A 21,674-nucleotide genomic window follows, 5' to 3' on the forward strand; every position below is an offset into this window, starting at 1 on the left:
TTTCCTTCTCAGGTCCCGCCCCAGAAGCGAGGGGACTACACTTCCCAGAAAGCTGTGCGCGGGGGCGGAGACGGCAGAGATGTGATGGCGGACTCACTGCCCCTGGAGGTGAGAGGAAGCGGTCCTCAGGCCTGGGTCGGGACAGGCCCCGCCTTCGGGGTCCGGAGCTTTGGGGAAGGGCTATCTGACAGTTCGCCCGGCACCTCCCGCCTGGCGGAAACGAGCCGCCCGGCGGATCCCAGGACCTGCAAACTCTGGGTAACAGCCCGCATTGGGGCCACTTCGACCCCTTCGGTTGGGATACCATCCTCTCCTTCCCCACTGACCCCAGAAGATGGCTGCTCTGTCACCTCAGGGGACAGACTCTCTATCCATCTCCTTTCCTTGAGATGGCCGTCCCCTCCCCCTCAGTTCTAGAAGATGTCCGCTCCACCATCCCTGAAGGGTAATCAATTTTATCCCGGTTGGCCCCTTGGAATGGTCGCTCCTTTTCCTCTGCCCCTCCCCCATCGTCCTCGCAGTTGGAAATAGACTGCACCCTCCCCAGCAATTCTGGGGACAGTCGCCGAGGTCGTTAATCTAAGACATGCCTACTCCTCGTCCTAGTGATGGCTGCCCCTGTATTTTTCACTCCATGGGATGTTTGTTCCGTTAGCCAGGGGCAAGACTGCTCTGCTCTCATTGGCAAGAAGATGCAGGTACAGGCTTATGTGTCTTGTGCCTTTTTAGAAATGGCTTCTCTATCCCTTTTGCCCTGGGGATTGACAGCCCCCTCCCATTATCCAAGAAAGTCAGGTCACTTTTTCATGAATCCTAGAATGCACCCTCTCCTTAGCAGGAGTAGAGCCTGCAATGACATCCCATTCCCTTTTTGTTCCAGAGGTTATCCATTCATCCTTGTATATCCCATGGGTGACCAGTAGTAGTCCCTTGGGGTGGGCTCGTGGGGTGGCCACTCCACCCTTATCTCTACCTCCTTTAATACTAGAGAGGTTACTCCTTTCTCAGCGTAATGAATTATGACCCTCCCCTTGAAGACACGTATCCCTTGCTCTTTGCTCCTGGGGTTGATCTTCCCAGAAGATAGGTCAGCCGCTCTGGTAGCCCAGTCTTCCCTCCTAGTCCCCTAAGGATGGGGACTTGGTCAGTCCAGTCCCATCAACACTCTTCCTCATGCCTCTCCTCTCTGGTCCTAGTCATTCTCCCTACAATAATAATCTGCTTCATCTCCCACCCCTTCCCTGAGCAAACCTTTGGTGAAAGTAGAGGTAAAGAACTCTCATCTTTAACCCAGTAAATACTGGCGGAGTACTGCCTATGGACTTAGCCTCTGAAAAGAGGAGAGAGGACAATGGGCTAGCGAAGTCACTTTGGAAGGACTTCCCAGAAAGAGCCTCACACAAGGAAAAGAAAATAGACTTGCTCTATTGGTAGGGAGGATGGACTGGGGATGTTCTGGGACCAGCAGACCCAGCCCGGTATGGAGGCCTGGCAGTGTTGAACCAGGAGCGGGGATTTTGTTCTGAGATTATTGGGAAACCCAGAAGGGATAGTGAAAGTGGAAACAAGCTTTTGGGAAATTAACTCTGTGACTGTATAGAACGGATTAACAGAACGGATGTAGAAACGAGGAGGCTGTACAAGGAATCTAGGTCTAGGGCGATAACTTTTGGAGCTAGTAAGATGGTGAAGTTGCTAAGGTTGAAGGGTTAATAGCAGCCACCTGGCAACCACTTATGGACCATCTAGTCCCTATAAGGCTGATCTAGGTTATTTTTAAATGTCTTCATTTCATACGTATAGAAACTGATGCTCAGAGAAGTCATGTCTTTTGGAGTTACTCAGCGGAAAGTAGTGGAGCTAGGATTTGATGAATCTGGGTTAGCCTTGTCTGAAACTTCAGGTTTTTTTTTTTCTTTTCTTTTTCTTTTTTTTTTTTTTTTTTTTTGGTTTTTCGAGACAGGGTTTCTCTGTGGCTTTGGAGCCTGTCCTGGAACTAGCTCTGTAGACCAGGCTGGTCTCGAACTCACATAGATCCGCCTGCCTCTGCCTCCCGAGTGCTGGGATTAAAAGCGTGCGCCACCATTGCCCGGCTGAAACTTCAGTTTTAAGAGTAAAGAATAGAAGACCATGAGTCCAGGTGTCACTCGGGGCCTCAGATTGGGAGTTTAGGCTGCAGTAAAGAGTAAAGTTGGACCGAGGGCAAAAAAATAACAATTGGAATTGAAATTAAGGTTGAGAACTCTTTGAGTGTTGGACCCGGTAGACAGCTGGTATGAGACCAATGCTTGGTTAACCTGACAATGTAAAACCATTAAATAGTTGACTGTTCTCATGTAAGTAAACATAAATCAAAAGATTGAACCTTGGGAGTCGTGGAGAATCCAGAAATAGGGCAACTAGCTTGGTAAAGGCTTAGCAAACATTGTTGTAGTCCTTGAGGAGGAAAGTTTCTAAAAGAAAAGGACAGTTAATAGAAAGTTGTTCCTGGCCTCCCAAGTGACCCCTTCTTCTGCCCCAGCTAGAGCCACCAACCTTACCACTTACAGACTCACGGAGCATAGTTGGAGGGAAGAGTAGAGTCTCCAAAACTTGCTATATTGTCCTACCTTAACAGCTAGCTGAGAAAACTAGCTGATAATAGAGAAGATGGGGGAAGAATAGGGGTCCCAAGGCCATGCATCATGACTGACACCACACTTCTATCACATGGGATATAACTCTACTAAGGCAGGAGAAGGCTGTGCCAGGTATAAGCCAGGCTGGGTACATAGTGAGTTCCAGGACAGCCTAGGATACATAGTGAAACCCTGTCTAAATGGGAAAAAAAAAGGAGTAGGATTTGACTAATGTTCTAGATCTATGGAAAGTGCTGTGTTTTGTAACTTCTCACAAGAACCTATGTAAATCTCAGCACATTTGCCATTTCACAGACAAAACAAGGCTCAAGGAGTCAGCCAAGTGGAAACTCCTAGGTTTGTCTGGCTCCAGTGCCCAGTCTGTTTCTATCAAACTGGGCATGAATTCTTTTTTTTTTTAAATATTTATTTATTATGTATACATTGTTCTGTCTGTGTATATGCCTGCAGGCCAGAAGGGGGCACCAGACCTCATTACAGATGGTTGTGAGCCACCATGTGGTTGCTGGGAATTGAACTCAGGACCTTTGGAAGAGCAGGCAATGCTGTTAACCGCTGAGCCATCTCTCCAGCCCTGAGCGTGAATTCTTATTCTTCTTACTTGGTACAAACCTGAACTCGGAAGTGGCTCATGTTAGGTTCATTCTCATGAGATCTTCCTGGAGGCTAGAGAAGGGAAGTCAGCATCTCCTGAAGCTTTGGATCCAAGCTGGATTAGAAGCTAGCGCTCTGATGCCCTTGGGTTTTAAAGGCCTTCCAGTTCTAACAGCCCTCAAGTACCTTGTCTTTTCCCCCCAGATGCTCACATATATCCTGAGCTTCCTACCTCTGTCAGATCAGAAAGAGGCCTCCCTCGTGAATCGGGCTTGGTACTGTGCAGCCCAGAATGCCCTTCGGGAGGTAAGGTACCCACCTCACTTGGCTCATTCTGAATTGTCCCTCACTTCAACTTGCTCTTGGCCCTGCTTCTGTATCATCTATCCATCCATCCATCCATCCATCCATCCATCCATCCATCCATCCATCCATATATACTCATACATTAATACATACTAGCCTTGGGGTACAGAGCTTGGGGTGTATAGGTGAATAAAACCTAGTCTCCCTAAGGAGCATATTGTCCAATGAAGGAAAAAGATAGCATGAATGATTGTGGTACTGTTTGTTCAGAACCATAGCACTCAATGAAAAGGGGAAACAAAGACAAGGGCACCCCAGTGAGATCGTCCAGATGTATCAGGAAAGGCCTGCGAGAACAGGAGAACAATACATGTTGGTCTTCTAGAACTGGCATCAAGGTGTGGAGTTCACACAATGGTCACACAAATTCCAAATAACTAGATTGAGTTTTATGTGGGGGATATGGTAGGAGAGGGGACTAGACCGTGGTCAGGATTGAGTTTTCTGTGGGGATATGGTAGGAGAGGAGACTAGACCATGGTCAGGATTGAGTTTTCTGTGGGGATATGGTAGGAGAGGAGACTAGACCATGGTCAGGGTTGCAGGGTGGTAGATATGCAGGTAGCAGAGCTCAGGCTTTCTCCCGGTTACTGTTGTGTTCAAGCTGTGAGACTGAGTATTGGAGGCGGCTTAGCCAGTCTTGTGTTGATTTTGATTTAATTATCAGTGAGATTAATTTTTTTCCTTTTCCTTGTCAGCAATTTTGTTCTTTATATACTTAACTGGTAGGGTTACTTGCCCATTTTTATGAACTTTTTATGCGAAGATTAATTCTTTATATATTTGTCAAAATATATTTCTGATATGTTTGCTCTTTCATTTTATTTGTAGATAACTTTTATTTATGAGATATAGAAATTAAACTTCTATGTTGTTGATTATTTTCTTTTTCTTCCATGGTTTTTTAAAGATCCCTGGCTCACCTGAGATTCATCAATGCATGCTCATATTTTTATTCTAGAGTAGTGATTGGCTCAACAAAAATAAATTATTTCTGTTATGGTTTTAATGTTTTGTTTTCTTTTTTTTAAGTTTACTTTCTTTGGATAGGGTCTTACAGTGTTGTGCGGGTTAGCTATGAACCACAAACCTCAGCCTTCTGAGGCTTAGATTACAGACATGAGCCACCACACCTGGATTGGCTTTACCTTTTATTTGAGAATTGTGTTTTATTCATGAAACTTATGGTAATTTGTATGATAGAGTGTGAAGCCGATCTGTTTGGTTTTCAAATGGCTCCTACATCATTCCCATCTAATCTTCCCTGTCAGGTTGGAAGCCTCCTCTGGTACATATCAAGTGTACATGTGTAAGTAAAGCCTGTTGCTGGATTATTGATCTGCTGTCATGAATTTTAATGTCTGAAGGAATTTCATTTTGGACTTGTTGAAAAATTTAGAGTGTGAGATGGCCAGATGGCAAGACTCAGTTGATCAATTAATATCTTTGTGAGAAATTCAAGAGAAAGGTATGGGTAATAAATATAGGCCCCGGTGTAACTAAAGAGTGAGTAGGGCAGGAGTGTAGCTCAGTGGTAGAGAACTTGACCAGAATGTATAATGCCCTGGGTTTGATCCCCAGAACTGGAGAAAAAAATGGATGGAAGTAAAGCCCCAAATCTGAGTAATTGCACCCCAGGGCAAGGTGTAATGAACAGAAGAACAGCGGACCAGGACTGGAGAGCATTTTAAACGCCTTATGGATGAGTAATGATGTAAAATGCCAGAGAGATGGGCAGAGTAAAGAACAAACAGTGCTCATAATGTATGCTGTCCTGTTGAATGTGGTGGCTCATGCCTGCAGTCCCAGCACTGGGAGGGAGAGACAGGAAGGCCAGGAGTTCAAGGTGCATTACCACTCCTGGCTGGGATACCTCTCAGTATCTCAAGGGGCACTATGGGTAAGAGTGAGGGTAGCTGGAACAAGGGTGGTCAGGGTTTAGGAGCCAAGCAGATGTGGGGGTAGATGTGGTTCAGAACTGGACATCTTGCATCAGGGTTTCTAGAGAGGTCCATGAAGCAGTTGATCTCCAGTGTCTGGTGGAGGAGAATAATATGGATCAGAAAGGAGCTGGGGCCGGGCATGGTGGCACATGTCTGTAATCTCAGCCCTTGGTAAACTCAAGCAGAAAAATTGCAAGTTAGAGTTCTACCTGGGAGAGATTCTGTTTCATAAAACAAAAAGAGAAGAATATAGGCCTGGAGAGATGACTCAGGAGAGTGCGTAAGAGTGCCCCTGCACAGCCTCTCCTGTCAGCCCCGTGCAGACAGGAGAATTGGTGGGGCTTGCTGGCTGCTCTAGGTTCAGTGAGAGACCCTGTCTCAGGGCAATAAGGCAAAGAGGGATAGGGCAGGACACCTAATGTCCTCCCCTGGCTGCCACACACAGCCTTACCCCACACTCATACACCACATGTCCATGTACCAAAGAAAGGAAAGGGAAGCTGTATTACCCCACAGGATGGTCCAGTGTGACGGAGCGCAGGGAAGAGGACAAAGGCTGTGCATGTGTATGTGTTGTTAGGCAGAGAAGGCAGGGAGAAACTACTCATGTGGTCTGGTCTGGGTCTGTCTTTCAATGACTCCAGAGAGACAGTGAAAAGCAGGCTAAAAGGCAAGAGGAGAGCCAGGGGCACATTGGAAGTAAGACAAGGTTGATGGCTAACGCCCTTCCCTGGCAGGCAGCATGGGAAAGAGGAGGCTGTGAGAGGCGGGAGAGAAGCCCCCACGTGGTAGTGACTTGCTGGAGGGGAGCTGTGATCAGGCCTGAGTGATTCTGGCAGGAAGGAGTAAACAGATAAGGTCAAAGGTAACTGAGTAGCCTGGCAGTGTTTCCTCATACTTCCCAGGGGAAAACTGGAAATAGAAAAAGGAGAGATAGGAAAAAGTACTGTAGCACTCAGGAGACTGAAGCAGGAGGATTGCTGTGATCACAAGGCCATCTTGGGTTACATAATTAATTCAAAGCTGGATTGAACTGCATAGCCAGACCCTTTCCCCCAAAATGGAAGGACCAATAGAAAGACAAAAAGAGCTGGATTCCCATGAGATGAGGTAGGGACAGCTCAGCAAGCCAGAAGAAAGGACTGTCTAAACCCAAAGGCTAGGAGTAGGGGTAGGATTCTACCGGGAGCCAGTTAGCAAACAGGAAGGTACTTCCCACTTGATGGCTTCGGTTGCTTTTTGAAGCAGGACAGGCCATTTCTTCTTTTCAAGATGGTTTCTTTTGTGTAGAAAGAAACCCTGGCTGTCGTGGAACTCACTCTGTAGACCAGGCTGGCCTTGAACTTACAGAGATCTGCCTGTCTCTGCCTCTCAAGTGCTGGTATTAAAGGTGTGCACCAAAAAAGAAAAAAAAAATGACCAGCCATTTCAAGAAGGCTAGGAGCAGAGAAGCTTCTGCAGCAGGCTCAGAGAAGGGAGACAGGGAGGATGCGGTATAGGGCAGGCCATGGCTTCTTCAGCAGTGTGCTGTTATCTCCAGCTCAGACTGCAAGTAGGCAGCTGGTTTTGTTATCTGGCTGGGCAAGAAGAGTCGGCACAGCAGCATGAGGGAGGAAGACTACAAACCTTGAGGAGAGAGCAGTCTCATAGAGACCACCAAGAAGAGGATAGAGGGGTGGTCAGGCTCCTGAGTATAGGTGAGATGGGATGAGAAGAGCGAGGAGGGAAGGAAGAGGGAGCTTGGATCTGTGGCTGAGATCTTAGAGGCCACTGTTGTGGGGCTGGCACTGCCGCAGCTAACTGGGAGCTCCAGATCGCACTGACAGAGACCTCTCTAGGCTGAGAGCTTGGAAGGCAAAGCTATAGGTGTACAGACATCTAGGGTCCTGTCCCTACTTCACCACTATTATACCCCAGAAAGTAGTGTCAAGAGCCTGTCCTCTAGGGCTCAGATGTAGGCAGATGGAGCAGGAGGCAGCGTCACCAGCCACTGATACTATGATACCAGTCAACTAAGACAAAGCTGGAACTAAGTCTTCCAAGCCAGGCTAGGATACCTGGATAATGTGACTTTGACTTCTTCTTCCCCATTTTGTTCATGTAATCCTAGTGTATCCCAAATAATGCTGTATGAAAAGGCAGTGCCCCAAGTGCTCCGTGTTTTTCCTGGTATCCTGGAAGTCCTGGGTGGTCACCATTGGATTGGTCACTGTGGAGCAGTTCCAGTTCTTCCCACTGCTCTCATCCTGTCCAAAGTATTTAACTGTCTCCAGAGAGCAGGACCGTTGAGCACCAGAGTTGTATTTCACTGCAGTTTTTGGAACGGAAAACGAGTACCTTAGTTTTTGGATCCCTGTTCTAAGCAAAGGGAAGCAGTTCACTCCTAGACGGCTCTCCAAGCCTGTGCACAAGCCTGCTGTCTGGCTGTGAGGCTGCACTAGGTGCTGATCTCCACAGTCAAGGCACACTTAGAGTGACAGCAGCTGCTCATAAGATGCCAACATGGGGAAAGAAGAGCAAGGGCTTCCTTTGCCATCTGTGGGTGGAGTGGCTGAAGCTGGAGCAGGTACCTTCCAGTCTTCTCTCAAGCCTCCAAAAGCAGTTTCTTAGGGCCTAGAAAAGGCCAAAGTCCAGAACCTAGGAGCCCTCCTTGCACCTGCCCCTCAAAGGAGTAAGCATTCTTTACTTACATTAAAAACTTTTTTTTCAAAGGCTGCCCTTTGGTCTTGCAGTTACATCCAGCTGACCTCAGGAGCAGGCTGACCATTGTGTAAAGGGCTCAAGGCTACCTGGCATGGCTAACAATGGTCAGGGGTCACTGGGGATGTGACTCAGTTGAGTACTTGCCTAGCCTATACTCAGCCCTGGGCTTGATTCCCAGTATTACATGAAACTAACAGTAGTGATGCAGGCCTGTAATCCACGCACTTGGGAGGTGGAAACTAATCAGAAGTTCAAGGTCATCTCCTGCCATAGATGCTTCAGGGACAGCCTGAGACAGCAAGGGCCAGGTATGGTCTCAAGTATCTGCTCCAGTAGCTGGAAAGTCTCTGGGCCAGGCCCTGCCTGTTTGTCTTGTGGCTGCCAACTGTGGACTGTACTGTGGGTGATTGCCAGCACATTTTCTTGACTGTTTGTCTACCTTGTTCACAGAGAGGTGATTGGAAATGGAAGAACATTCCTGGCTGCTCAAGCTCCCAGAAAGGGATGGAAGCTAAGCTCCTTCGTGCTTGTAGCTGTTAGCACAGAGGCTCTGTGGCTCTCAGGCTCCTAAGCTTCATGAGTGGTGGGGGCGGGCGCTGCCTGGGCAACTGAACTGCTCCTAGCTCCTCCAGCTCTAGTTTATTCAGACTGATCCACGTGGTGCATGGGCTTCTCAGTGGCTGGAGGCTGCTTTCACTTTTCCTTCTATAGTCTTCCTTGTCAGACCTTTTAATCTCTTTTCCCAGCCCTTCACACTGGGATCATCTCCCAGCTCTCCTTAAATCCCAGACAGACCCTCAGGAGTCTCCACTACCCTCTAGTAAGGGGATCTGAAGGGCATCTCCTCTTGTGGGAAGCATGGAACAACCACAGTCTCAAAGCAGGATCAGGAAAGGGATCACAGGGATTCCTGTGAGAGAGAACATGAGGTGGTCCCTATTTGCTCCTTTTCTTTGAGACAGGGTTTCATGTAGCCCAGCCTGGTCTCAAGCAAAAAATGACCTAGAACTTCTGATCTTCCTGATTCTACCCCTCAAATACTGGCTTCTGTAATGCCATGTGTCGAACCCAGGGCTTTGTGCTAGACAACCACCTATTCTACCAATTGAGCTACATTTTCAGCTCCCCAGTTCTTGCTTCTTACCTATCCTTCCCACCACGACAGTCATGGGGGCATTTCTGCTGAGGAAGAAGCCAGTCTGTTCCCCGTGCCTAGGGACGGGTTGTGTGCTGGCTTGGAGGATAGTGCTGGAGTTTGCAGGACCGCCTGTGTCGGTGCTGCCTTTCCGTGTCCTCTTGGTGCTATTCTGATGGAGTCAGACAGAGGAAAGTGGTATTTTTGTTGTTGCTGACAAAGGTGTTTTCCAGACCTTACTAGCTTTCCTGCATCAGAGCCCTGTTGATGATAAAGCTAAAGGCTTCTTAAAGAACATGTTCCTGCTACCTAGGCAACAGGTAGGGAAAGGACTAGGTGGATTTTTTTCCTGAAGATGTAAATCGGCTTCACACATGCTAGATAAGCCCTGAGCTGCATCCCTGACCTAGTGGATAGGATGTTGGAAGTGCAGGTGTCCTCTTCTCTGCTACAGGTCTATCCCATACAGATTGTATTGACTTCTCCTTTAACTCCTTTTGGCATGAGAGCAGGGAAGGTTCTATGAAAAATATTTCCCTTAGTTGGGTTTTCCCAATATGCTGCCAAAGCCATCATATTGCCACATTCCTTTTTTCCCTGAGACAGAGTTTCTCTGTTATCTCAGCCTGTCCTGGAACTCCCTCTGTAGATCATGCTGGCTTCGAACTCATGGAGATCCGCTTGTCTCTGCCTCCCTCAGTGCTGGGATTAAAGGTGTGCGCCACCACTGCCCGGCTGTATTGCTACATCTTAAACCTGAGCTTGACTCCTGGGTTGCACCCCTACTCCAACCATGAACTGCTCTTTCTCTGCCAAGCAAGCCCAGCTTGGCTTCTCTGGGATTTATATTAGCTTCTGCCGCCTACAGAGATGTGATACAGGTGTTGCAGGCAGCCACACATGTTGGAATACACACGCACACACATGTATGTGCACACACATGTTGGAATACACGTGCACACACATGTGTGTCCACACATATTGGAATACACGTGCGCACGCGTATGTGCACACACATGTTGGAATACACGTGCACACACACGTATGTGTCCACACATGTTGGAATACACGTGCACACACACACGTATGTGCACGCACATGTTGGAATACACATGCACACACATGTATGTGTCCACACATGTTGGAATACACGTGCACACACATGTATGTGTCCACACATGTTGGAATACACGTGCACACATGTATGTGCATACACCTCTGCTCACACAATCGTTTTTGCCAATATTTGTGTGCTGAGGCACTCAGGCCCCCAGGGGACTAGACCGTGGTGTTTATTCCAGACCTCTGGTACCTGGATCACAAGAAACTGAGTGACACCTGCTTCCTTCCTTCCCGTCCTCACAGTGCTGTTTATACCCTCTCTGGGAAGCCGGGCGGCCGACTGCTTAACTAGTGCCGAGATCCCGACTGTGTCTGCAGATCTTAAGATCTGACACTGCAGCCTGGCGGTGGTGGCACACGCCTTTAGTCCCAGCACCCGAGAGGCAGAGGCAGGCGGATCTCTGTGAATTCGAGGCCATCATGGTCTACAGAGCGAGTTATGGGAAGGCTCCAAAGCTACAGAGAAACCCTGTCTCAAAATTAACAACAACAAAACAGATTGTGATCTGGCATTCTGTGTCCTCCCACTCCATGAAGGCATCATTGGGTGTCCTATAGGTCATAACCCTCCTGTGCTCAGTTTGCCAACTCCCCACTCAATCCTTGCCCCTCTGTGGGCATCTAGCATTGTTCTTCATTCACCTTCCTGCTGGCCCGATAGTCACTTCCTTCCAGATCTCAGCATGTTTCGTCTTCCTGCTTCCCGCTCTGTTTCTCTTCCCAGCTCCCACTTTCTGCCTACACCCTTCTCGGCTACACATGACATGACATACACACCAGGGATGGGTGCTCACTGTAGAAGGGCCTTTCTTGACTGTCTTCAGCCTCTGAGAACTCTAACCTCAGGCCTGCTGCTACCCTATAGACAAATGTGCGGTACAACATTCCTGTGTCCTCTGCCTCACTCTCAGCAATCAAGAGTTTGGGCCTCAGGGGCATCTCATGCATCAGCTTGACCAACCTGGATGGCTCACCAGCTTCGCACCAGGTACTGCAGTCTGTTGCTTACCACTTAGGCCCACACCTGGAGAGTTTATGCCTGGGAGGGGGCAGCCCCACAGAGGCATCCTTCTTGGCCTTGATCCTGGGATGCCCAGCCCTGCGCACCCTTGACCTCAGTGGCTGCAACAGTCTCTTCACATCAGGCACTCTGCTGGCTCAGCCCGAGACAGCACGGTGTGTTCGGAAGGCATTGAGTGGCCTTCGTGATCTTAACCTGGCTAGCCTGCGTAACCTGACTGACCTTAGCTTCAACCATCTCAGCGGTTGTTTCCCCAGCCTGGAGCGCCTCTCCTTGGCCTACTGCCATCTTACCTTTGAGTTAGGCCCAACGTGGGGCTCCATTAGCCCCCAGGCGTCCTCTCCCTCCCAGCTTTCCTTCCACAACCTGCTCCAGTTTGTCAAAGAGCGAGCTGGTAGGCTGCGTGCCCTAGACCTCAGTGGTACTGGCTTGCCACCTGAGGCCCTACAAGCCCTGGGCCAAGTGACTGGACTGCACCTGGAGGAACTGAGCTTGCATAGCTGTAGAGACCTCTCCTCAGAGGCCGTGGCCACCCTGTGCCGCCAGCAGCCCGGCCTTACTTCCCTGGACCTCAGTGGTTGCTCAGAACTGACTGACGGGGCACTCTTGGCTGTGAGTCGAGGCCTGCGACACCTGCGGCACTTGAGTCTGAGGAAACTGCAGCGACTGACTGATGCAGGTTGTACAGCCCTGGGAGCCCTGCACAAACTGCAGAGCCTGGACATGGCTGAGTGCTGTCTGGTGAGCGGGCGGGAACTGGCAAAGGTCTTAGGCTCAGTTCACAGAGCTCCACCGGCACTGACTTCCCTCAGGCTGGCTTACTGCTCTTCACTGAAGGTGAGTTACTTTCCCACCCTTCCTGTCCAGGGGACCTGGGGGAGCTGGGCCTGTGGCCTCAGGGACAGGCTAACCAGGGTTTGTGTCCCAGGATAGTCGTTAGAAATACATTTAGGATGTGGTCTGGAAGAGAACAACTTAGATAATATGGCAGAACAAGACTTTACTGCCCTCTCTGACCTGTTTCATGAAGTGATCCCACACTGTATGTGAGTTCTAGAGGGAGGAAGTTGAGAGAAAAGGAGTGATAGAAAACCGTGACAGAGGTGGTAACACACGCCTTCACTCCCAGCACTCGGGAGGGAGGCAAAGACAGGCGGGTCTCTGTGAGTTAGAGGCCAGCCTGGTCTATAAAGCGAATTCCAGGATAGCCAGGGATACACAGAGAAACCCCATCTGGAAAAAAAAAATAAGAAGTTTTATATTGCACTGAAGAAGATATTCAGTAGGCGGGGCCTTGGGATGGATCACTTGGGAGCTGTAAGGTTAACTGTTAGCTGAAGTCAAGTCCTTCACAGAACTCAGCATTGTCCATATGGGTGGCATTCCTGTCTGAAAAATGTCAGCTGGGGGGTTGTTATCCTTTTAACCTTTTACTATGACAAGAGCATTCCAGACCTAAAACCTGTCTCACCCTCATTTCATGGCAAGCACTCTGCCTAACAGTTCCTTGGCCATTAGTGTCTCTTAGCTGTTCTACCAGGTCTCGTGTTCTCTTGCCCACCCAGCTCTCTCTGAATCTACACAAAGATTTTCTGCTCTGCTTTTAGCTCCTGCTGCCCCCAACTTCTCATGGTGGTGGCAGCCCTAATGCTTCAGGTCCAAAATCTATCGGAAGCACCTCTGATTGGTTCAGTTGTCCTGGTCCAGTGGGCTGTGGTCAGTGTTGCCTCAGCCCATGCTTTCGACAGCACAGGCATAGCAGCTGCCTTAGAGATACCTATCTGCATCCTTCCTTGTACCACACATAGTCATGGCCTTTGTGTCTTTCAGCAGCCTCCTCTGGGTCTCCCACCCTGTTCACTCCAAACTTTCACAACCAACACAGGGGCCATGGTGCGCTCATTCAGACACTTGCTCATGACCCCAACGATACTTTTTTTTTTTTGTCCTCTTGCTAGGATGCTTCAGTGCTTTCCATGATCCCAGCATTGGGCCCAAGCCTCAAGGTGCTAGACTTGTCCTCCTGTGTGGCCCTCACTAACCAGACCATGCAGGCCATCTGTACCTACCTCATTCACCTGTCAGTCCTGCGCCTGGCTTGGTGCAAGGAGCTCCAGGACTGGGGGCTTCTGGGGCTGAAGGAGCCAAGTGAGAAGCCTGGGCTAAGTTCCCAGGTATGAGATCCTTGGAATTAGGGAGGGTGAGGTGACCTTGGTCTCAGCTGCCCTGTGCACTTCCTGAATCTTTAGCAAAACTTATGAAGAACCTAAGAGTGGGAGTTTCTTCCCACAGCTACACCAAGAGGTGAAAAATCAGGCCCCAGACCCTCAGGAGCCTAATTCTGACCCACGAGGCCCCTCCCTGCTCATGCTTCAGGCCCTGCAGGAGTTGGATCTCACAGCCTGCTGCAAGCTGACAGATGCCAGTTTAGCCAAGGTGTGAATAAGCTGAGGACATTGGGGCGGGCTGGTGCCAAGGGATTGGGCCAACCCATTTTGTTCTTGGAGTCCCTTTCTCTTCGGTTTCTGGTAGAGCAAGGAACTGGGAAGGGTCCAGGCTCTGAGTCCCAGTGCCATCCTGTGTCCCTATCCTTGCAGGTGCTCCAGTTCCCTCAGCTGAGGCAGTTGGCATTGAGCCTGCTGCCAGCACTCACAGACACGGGTTTGGTGGCTGTGGCTAGGGGCTGTCCCAGCCTGGAGCGCTTGGCATTGAGTCATTGCAGCCATCTCAGTGATGAGGGATGGGCTCAGGCAGCCAGGTTCTGGCCAAGGCTGCAACACCTCAACCTGTCCAGCTGCAGTCAGCTCACAGAGCAGTGAGTATTTGATGGCCTTACATGGGCCACAGTGCATGGGCTGGACTTGGGTCCTACGCCGGTTCAAGCACTCATCCCGTGGCCTTCTTGCAGAACTCTGGATACCATTGGGCAGGCATGCAAGCAGCTTCGAGTGTTGGATGTGGCCATGTGTCCTGGCATCAACATGGCAGCTGTCAGGCACTTCCAAGCGCAGCTCCCTCAGGTGACCTGCATCCAGTCTCGCTTCGTGGGAGGGGCTGACCTGACCCTAACACTCTGAGGACAGGTCAGTTACTATCCCTGAAGCTCGTCCTCCTTCATCAGCATAGCCCCAGCCCAGGCCTCCAGACCTGTGTTAGCCCCAGGGCCTCCTGCCTTCCCCTGCTCTAGAACCTTTCCTAAGACTCAGGATGGGACCAATCCAGGACCCCACAGATGGCAGCAACCTCTTTTCGGCTGCATGTTGCTTCCATGGGCTCTGTTCTAAAGGTCAGGGCCACAGGTGCTGAGCCTGGTGCTGGGGAAGGGCAGACTCTGTGCCTTCTGCCAGCCTACCACTCAGACCTGATTTGCCTGCTCTCCAGGGGTCTCTTCCAACCCTCCTGAGCTTTAGCAGTCAATCCGCCAACTTCATTGTAAACCCAAAAAAGATTAAAAAATTCCAGATTTTATGTCTTCCTCTGATGTTCTCAGATTAAACGGGCCCTCCCTTCTCCATCTCAGTTAACACAGAGACATTCAGATGCCCTCACACTGACTCCTCACATGGGAGGTTTTGGAGGCCTTTCCCAGCACTTCTACACATGCCCTGCTACAGGCACTGGTCCTACCCAGACCTGGAAGCAACTGTTTACCAGATTCATGTGCTGTCTTGGAGTAGGATAAGAAACAAGACAGCATCTCTGAGTAGGAGGGTCACAGGTGGCCATAGAATCCAAACCTTCTGATCAGTGCCAATGACTCAGTAGCAGCTCTGGGGTGGTCCATCCAGTTGATCCTCTGTGTGTCTGTCTGTCTATTGGTTCTAGAAGCAGCTAGCCTGTGCTGAGTCCCTGCAGCCACTGGGCTTCAAGTTGGAATTCAGATGTGTCATTGTTCTCCCAATCACCAAACTCGATAGGGAGGTAAATAAGCCAGTAGGCAGGGACAGTCTGGTCTGCAGGAGATGCACGAACAGAGAATTAGCACCCGGGGCAAGGAACCTAGCGTCAAGGAAGACATCAAGGCAGTGAAAGGCAAAAGGGGGCATAGAGGTCAGGTGGACAGACTGGAGCTGGTTCTGGTATGGAAGGGTGTATGTAGGCCCTGATGGCAACAGGAACCCTGAAGACAAAACAGAAGGACTAAAACATGTCTATGCAACGTGGCAGCTCAATTCAGTACTCAATCATGGTAACCATGGCAATAGAACAGTAGTGAGATATTGAACAATATAGGATGTGTCTTACTGTTCTATTGCTGTAATGAAATACTGTGACCAAGGTACTCATAAAAGAAGGTATTTAATGGGGGCTGGCTTACAGTTGCAGAGGGTTAGTCCATGACCATCATGGTGGGGGGTATAGTGACAGGCAGACATGGCGCTGGAGCAGTAGCTAAGATCTTACCTCCCGATCCACAGGCAGAGAGGAAGCTAGATTGCACCTGGTATGAGCTTTTGAAACCTCAAAGCCCACTTCTAGTACATACCCCCTCCAACAATGCTACACCTCCTAATCCCTCACAATCGGTTCCACTAACTGGGACCAAGCATTCAAACACATGAGCCCATGAGGGCCATTCTCATTCATACCTCCACAGGGTGTATGTATGAGCATATAATCTCATTAAATTTGCAATCCTGGAATGGCAGCTACAGAAATGACCAGAAGCCAGGGAGTTATTGCCAAGGTGGTGGTGGCGGCATGGACAAGTAACTGAAGGTACGGAGAATTGACTGTATTGGGACACTAACTGCAACTGGGACCCTACCCTCCATTTCTACCCTAAATTCAAAAGTCTCTTTTAAGTGTAGTAGCAAGGCTCTGTGTCCAGGCATGGATACTCTGAAGATGGGAAATGTAGACTTGTTTTGCTTTCCCCCCAGGGCCAAGTGTTTTGCTAGCATTTTTTTCCAAAGGAAATGCCATTTAATCAATTTTAAGGCACAGTGTTGGTGAAGAGCATGTTAAGCATAGTATTTGAGGAGCTATGAATGGCATATAGAAGTAATTCAGGGTAGTGGTAGCTTTCAGCCTACCCTCTAGGGCCCCTGGATTGCTGAATTATTTGTCTTAGGGGCTTGGAGTTTGAGACTCCAGCTGGACCCACCATGTCTCAGCACTTCTGCCCACACAGACTCTGGCTTGTCTGTGACCACCTCACATATAATCATGGTTAGATCATGATTCTCTGTGCAGATTACCCCTTTGGACTTAACAGCCTTCTTCAGCTGTGCGTCTCTCCCTCGTGCCTCTCACCAAAGGTTTCCACATCCTACATAGAACAAGGGCAGGGCCAAGCAGTCTTGGGAATGAGGGCCGACTGTCGGGAGCCTTCTGAAAGCATGGCTTCCAGACAGACGCTGTTGCTTTTGCCTAGGAAGGTATCCATCTGGGGCAGTGTGTCCTGCCCTGATACTTCTCAGTTGGCCCACATTCCGGTCTCTCCTTTGGCTGCTACCTCAGATGGCAGGTCATCCCTCTCTTCATGTCCAGAACTGGGGACGCTAAGGACTTATTTCAAGAAGGGCAATAGTTCTTACCTGTTTCCACCCAACACAGGCCTTCCAAAGGCAGCTAGCTGTCCTGAGCACGTGGTCTTACCTGGTGCCCCTTACATCATTCATACCTGTGTTTATCAACAGCCTTGGCCCACAGGTTCAGAGCTGATTGGACACATACTTACAAGTCAAGCTAATTTTATTTTTGCTAGAGGCTTTGCTGGTCAGGTTGTCTGTGACTTCCACCCCTCTTTGTGGTTGCTACAGCAGCACCATTGTGGCCCATGGCCAACTTCAGTCAAGGCTCAGTGATGCTGAAGTCATAGCAGAAGTTAAAGTTGGTAGGGGGCGGGGGTACTGGGGGAGGCTGCTCGGGAATGGGCACATTCTCCAGTTCCAACAAGCGCAACTTGGTCTCCATAGTAAGCAGCTGCTCCAGGTCTAGCCGAGTCTGCTCACTGCCCATGGTGCTGCCCAGCAGGGCATTTAGCCCATCTGTCCACAGGTAGAACTAGGGATGAACAGGGCCAACTCAGTGCCTGCTTCTCTGTTCCCTCTGCCCATCTACCCAACAGTGCAGCCCAGAAACTTACATCCCGCTTGGAGGGGGCAATGAAGTTCAGGAATGCTTCTTCCTCCCCATGGTCATAGCTGATGGAGAAAGCCAACTCATAGAGGTCCTAGGAGAGTGGGAACAAGGACACTGAATAGGGAACAGGCAGAGTGGGATAGGAGGGGGGCGTAGCCTCTGACCCTACCGCAGTCACCTTGTTCTGTTTCCCAGAGCCTTTCTCCCGGACATGGGGACAGTCCTTGCCCACCAGGAGTGCCCTGATGTCTGCCACAGGGACTGTAGAAAGAAGATTTGGCTGACCAGTATGGCCCAAGGCTGACCCAAGATAACGGGCATCTAGGGAGAGGGAGAAGAGGTGTAGGAGCCCAAGCCCTGCCCTCCTTACGCTGCTCAGGTAGACTCTCCAGGGCGGGTGGGTTGGCACCCTCCTCCACATCCCCATACTGCAGTACTTCATGGTTGGGGGATAAACAGCAGAACCACAGCTTGTCTGCCGAAAAGGGAAGAGAGGAGTGATGAGGGGGGCTCTGAACACAAACACCCCCCACACACACACCTTTAGCCCATTCAGAGACCCTGGCGTCTCCGGCTGCTGATCTTGCGGAAGAGCATTCCCTCACAGAGTCGGAGCAAACGCTGCTGGCGGATCAGGCTTATGAGCTCTGGCTTCAGCTTCTCCCGCAACTCCCTGAATGGAGAGTGGGAGTCATTCACCAGGGTGAGCTGGAGCATGGTCCACAGGGCAATGGGGAAGGTGGAGACTGAGACTCACAGTATAGGAGGGGCCAGAGTGCCCTCCTGGTGCAGACGTTCTGTCTGCCGCAGCCTCAGCACCTCCCCGTAGGTGAGAGCATTCACTTTGGTTCGGAAGAGTTCCAGGGAGGTGGGCTTCAGTGCCAGCGTCCGGGCTAGCTGCTCCCGAACCACTTGCATTACCTAGGACCTCACAGCTCAGTATAGGACCTGTGCTCAAGACCCTTTTCCAGAAGCACTTTGCTGCCTCCTCCCCACCCACCTTGTCAAAATCCTCCTGTGTTGCCCGCATTTCCTTCCAGGTCTTATTCAGCAGCTGGATAGCCACACAGAAGAGCTCATGGAAACTATGGTCTTGGCTGAAGAACATGGGTGAGAAGTCCTGGGCGGTCTCGGAGCCTGGAGAGGGGGGGCAGGAGGGGCTCAGGGAGAAAGTGTCTACAGCCCCTGGCCCTCTCTGCCCTTCCGTCCCCTGACCCCAAATACACTGGATCTAGCTCAACTCACAAGGCTCCCCGACGTGGAGCAGCTCACACAGCAACACCGTCAGCTGGATGCTGCTCTGGGCAAAGGGGCACTCATGCTTGTCCTCTCGGCTGCTGTTCTCCAACACGAACTAAGGCAGTGGGAATAGAGAACGGCAACAGGATCTCCATGGAGGCCCTGATGCATCTGGGCTGCTGCCACCCCCGGTGCCCCATTCTGTTACTAACTCGACTGTATGCACTAGGTGCATGTCTGGAGAAGTAGAGCATGTTGTCCAGGGCCAGCAGGCCGGGGGGCACACGCTCCAGGTCCTGGGCTGGGTTGCTGTTCTAGAGATGGGAATGCAGGCAGCTTAGGAAGGGCCATGGTCCTAGAATAACTGCAGCCTGAGTGGAAGTTTGGGGACTAAGGAAGGGGTCACTCACAGAGAAGCCTAGCTTTCGGAACTCTCGGACACAGAGAGAACGGCGGCGGTCAGCACTCAGCCCTGTGCCGGAGGACTCCCCCTCTGGCTCAAAGGCTGCATGGCGCAGGGCCTGCAGTTGCTCCCGCTGTTCCTGAAGCCCATGGGGAGGAGCATGTCAAGATCACAGGCTCAAAACAAGATTCTAGGGAACCCTCCAGCCTTTGTACCTCTGTGCACCTGGCTGTAGGGGTCAAGTGGTGTCCGCATGCGTGGCTCCAGCAACCCTAGTGTAAGAGCCTGCAGCACATACAGGTGGTGAGCCATCTCATCGCCCATGGGAGCTGCACTGTGGATAATGTTCTGGAAGACAGCCAGGCTTGAGTAAGACTCCCTGAGAAAGGAGGACCGGTGAGAGGGTCTCCCGGGCCTGTCCCGTCCCACCTTGTAGATGAACTGGCGAAGATTCCTCTGCCATAGGTAGTCAAGCATGTGCTGCAGTGGGTGAGAAGGGGTTTAGAGGACTCTGCTCTTAGCTGGAGCACAGCAGCACCCCAGACAGAGCACTCACCTGGCGTTCAGCAGAGCTGGCCCCCTGCAGCAGGGCTGTCAGCAGTGCCATAGCCTTGGTTTGCAGCTGTTGGTTCATCCTACGGCGAGAAGAGGAGCAGGCTCAACTGTACATCCGGAGTCTAGTTCTGCTTCTCCCGTTCATTCTGTACCCTAGAGGCTTACACCTGCAGGTGCACCAGCAGCCTATCCAGTGGCACCTCACTCTTCACCAGCTGGCCCAGGGCAGGGCTGCTCAAAGTCACACTCTCCAGCAGCCTGAGGGCCAAGGGCTGCACAGAGGCGTCCATCAGGTTCATGTTCACGTAAGATACCACCTGTAAGGGACAGAGGGTGTCAGTGCCAACACATGAGGGCTGGATACGGGCACTGCTCCACTGCCCCTGGAAGAGGACACACACCTTCCTGACAAAGGGGATGCTGAGTGTCTCCCAGGACACCACACCATGTTCCATGAGCTCCAGGAAAGCCCTTAGACCAAGGGCCAGCATCTCCCCTAGGCTGCAGAGAACATGGGGATGAGTAGGATCAGATCAAGATTCCCAAGTCCTGCTATGTTCCCCAGTCCACCACAGACGGCCCTGTGCTCACTCATCCCCATTTTCGATGATGGTGCTTAGTTTCTGAAGCCCATCACGGCTGATGACCTCCTGGGCAAAGGTCATGTCTGAGGCCAGCGGGACCAGGTTTTTCAGGGCTTGATAGCACACTTCACGATTTGTACTCTGCAGCCCACCCAGCAGCTGCTGGGCCTCCAAGTCCTAGCAGGAGCGGTAGAGAGAGATTGAAGTGGTTAGACAAGAATGTTACTGGAAGTGTGAGGGCCTGGGTGTCCACTAGGTGGTGCACTAAGGAGCTGGGGCCTCCAGACTCGCCTCAGAGACCACTAGGCAGTAAAGGGACCCCTAGGCAGCAGAGGGACCCAGCGGAGCAGGAGGAGGAGAGGGTTGAAAGGGGCATTACTGGGGCAGTGCTGAGGCACAGGATGCTTCCATTCTTGATCTCGGTGCGGTTCTGGAGGAAACAGCAGAAAGGAGCCAAGTTAAAGAGGGGTCTGGGAAATGGTCAACTGGATCATCTGTTGGGGGGTCAGTAAAAGCTCACATTCAGAGCAGGGAGAATAAATATATTGAATCAAACCCAGGTGGGTTAAAGGGACCCTGTGTAGTGTGGGGCTAGGAGGGGGCTCACATTCTCTGTGATGTATCTCTTGTGCCCATCAGCGAACTTCAGGGCATAGCTCTCGGAGTGAGGCACGTTCCACCTGTGGGGCAGGAAGCTCAGCAAGGGAAGTCCAGGGTCGCCTCTCCCACCTGTCCCTGCCCTCCCCCACCTTTGCCCGGGCCTGCGGCACTTACGCGTCGCACACCTCCTTCAGCACAGTGGCCAGGGGCTTTGCCTGCAAGTGGAGTTGTCACTCTAGGGTAAGGAGTTGGGATGAGGGACTTTAAAGAGGGGTGGGCTGGGCTGGCCGAGGGAAGAGGAACAACCCAGAAGTGGGAGGCGGCTTTCGGACAGTCCCATTGACCTGGTCTAGCTGGATAAGCTGTGGGATGGCGTCAGACTTCTGAACGGCGATCTTCACCACGTTCCTCTTGGGCGCCATAGTCCTGCTGCTGTGGCCGCTGGCACTTTGCACAAACGTGCCACCTCCCGCCGAGGGTGCACCTCGTCTGCGGGCTAGGAGGACTTCCCTCCGTCTAAAGTCTGGCTTCGGTGGCCTGCATCCACGGTTCAGGTTCCCACTTTTGATCTGGCTCCGAGGCCTTCCCAAAGGAGCCTGTTAGTTCCGGGTTAATCTCAGGGGTAGGAGGGTAGGACCCAGCCTGCCCTGACCCGTTCCGCCCCACTGAGAAGGCCTGGCCCC

At 51.0% G+C, this 21,674-nt stretch overlaps 2 protein-coding genes across 7 annotated transcripts; one reads left to right on the forward strand and one right to left on the reverse strand.

The window, feature by feature from the left end:
- The first annotated feature begins 43 nt into the window (after nucleotides 1-43).
- LOC142852428 (F-box and leucine-rich repeat protein 13-like) lies at nucleotides 44-14,991 on the forward strand. 6 transcript variants are annotated; one of them, XM_075977211.1, is made up of 7 exons: nucleotides 65-108; nucleotides 3,438-3,539; nucleotides 11,368-12,360; nucleotides 13,482-13,697; nucleotides 13,816-13,959; nucleotides 14,121-14,338; nucleotides 14,432-14,991. In XM_075977211.1, exons 1-7 carry the CDS (start codon nucleotides 85-87, stop codon nucleotides 14,598-14,600), a joined length of 1,866 nt encoding a protein of 621 aa, XP_075833326.1. In that variant the 5' UTR covers nucleotides 65-84; the 3' UTR covers nucleotides 14,601-14,991. The 6 variants fall into 6 exon arrangements, with proteins under 6 accessions (XP_075833332.1, XP_075833326.1, XP_075833331.1 ...); XM_075977213.1 differs by lacking the exon at nucleotides 65-108 and adding an exon at nucleotides 116-445; XM_075977212.1 differs by lacking the exon at nucleotides 65-108 and adding an exon at nucleotides 116-258.
- A 2,214-nt stretch (nucleotides 14,992-17,205) lies between these two features.
- Elmo3 (engulfment and cell motility 3) lies at nucleotides 17,206-21,588 on the reverse strand. Its single transcript, XM_075977192.1, has 20 exons — nucleotides 21,336-21,588; nucleotides 21,166-21,206; nucleotides 20,999-21,071; nucleotides 20,771-20,821; nucleotides 20,399-20,568; nucleotides 20,209-20,308; nucleotides 19,973-20,124; nucleotides 19,809-19,887; nucleotides 19,682-19,732; nucleotides 19,478-19,600; nucleotides 19,260-19,391; nucleotides 19,062-19,163; nucleotides 18,856-18,964; nucleotides 18,611-18,747; nucleotides 18,368-18,531; nucleotides 18,171-18,283; nucleotides 17,981-18,085; nucleotides 17,789-17,871; nucleotides 17,615-17,701; nucleotides 17,206-17,532 (listed from the first exon to the last, which is right to left on the reverse strand). Exons 1-20 carry the CDS (start codon nucleotides 21,411-21,413, stop codon nucleotides 17,320-17,322), a joined length of 2,163 nt encoding a protein of 720 aa, XP_075833307.1. The 5' UTR covers nucleotides 21,414-21,588; the 3' UTR covers nucleotides 17,206-17,319.
- Nucleotides 21,589-21,674: the final 86 nt, after the last annotated feature.

Source organism: Microtus pennsylvanicus, chromosome 6, assembly GCF_037038515.1.
Source record: "Microtus pennsylvanicus isolate mMicPen1 chromosome 6, mMicPen1.hap1, whole genome shotgun sequence".
Taxonomy (NCBI): domain Eukaryota; kingdom Metazoa; phylum Chordata; class Mammalia; order Rodentia; family Cricetidae; genus Microtus; species Microtus pennsylvanicus.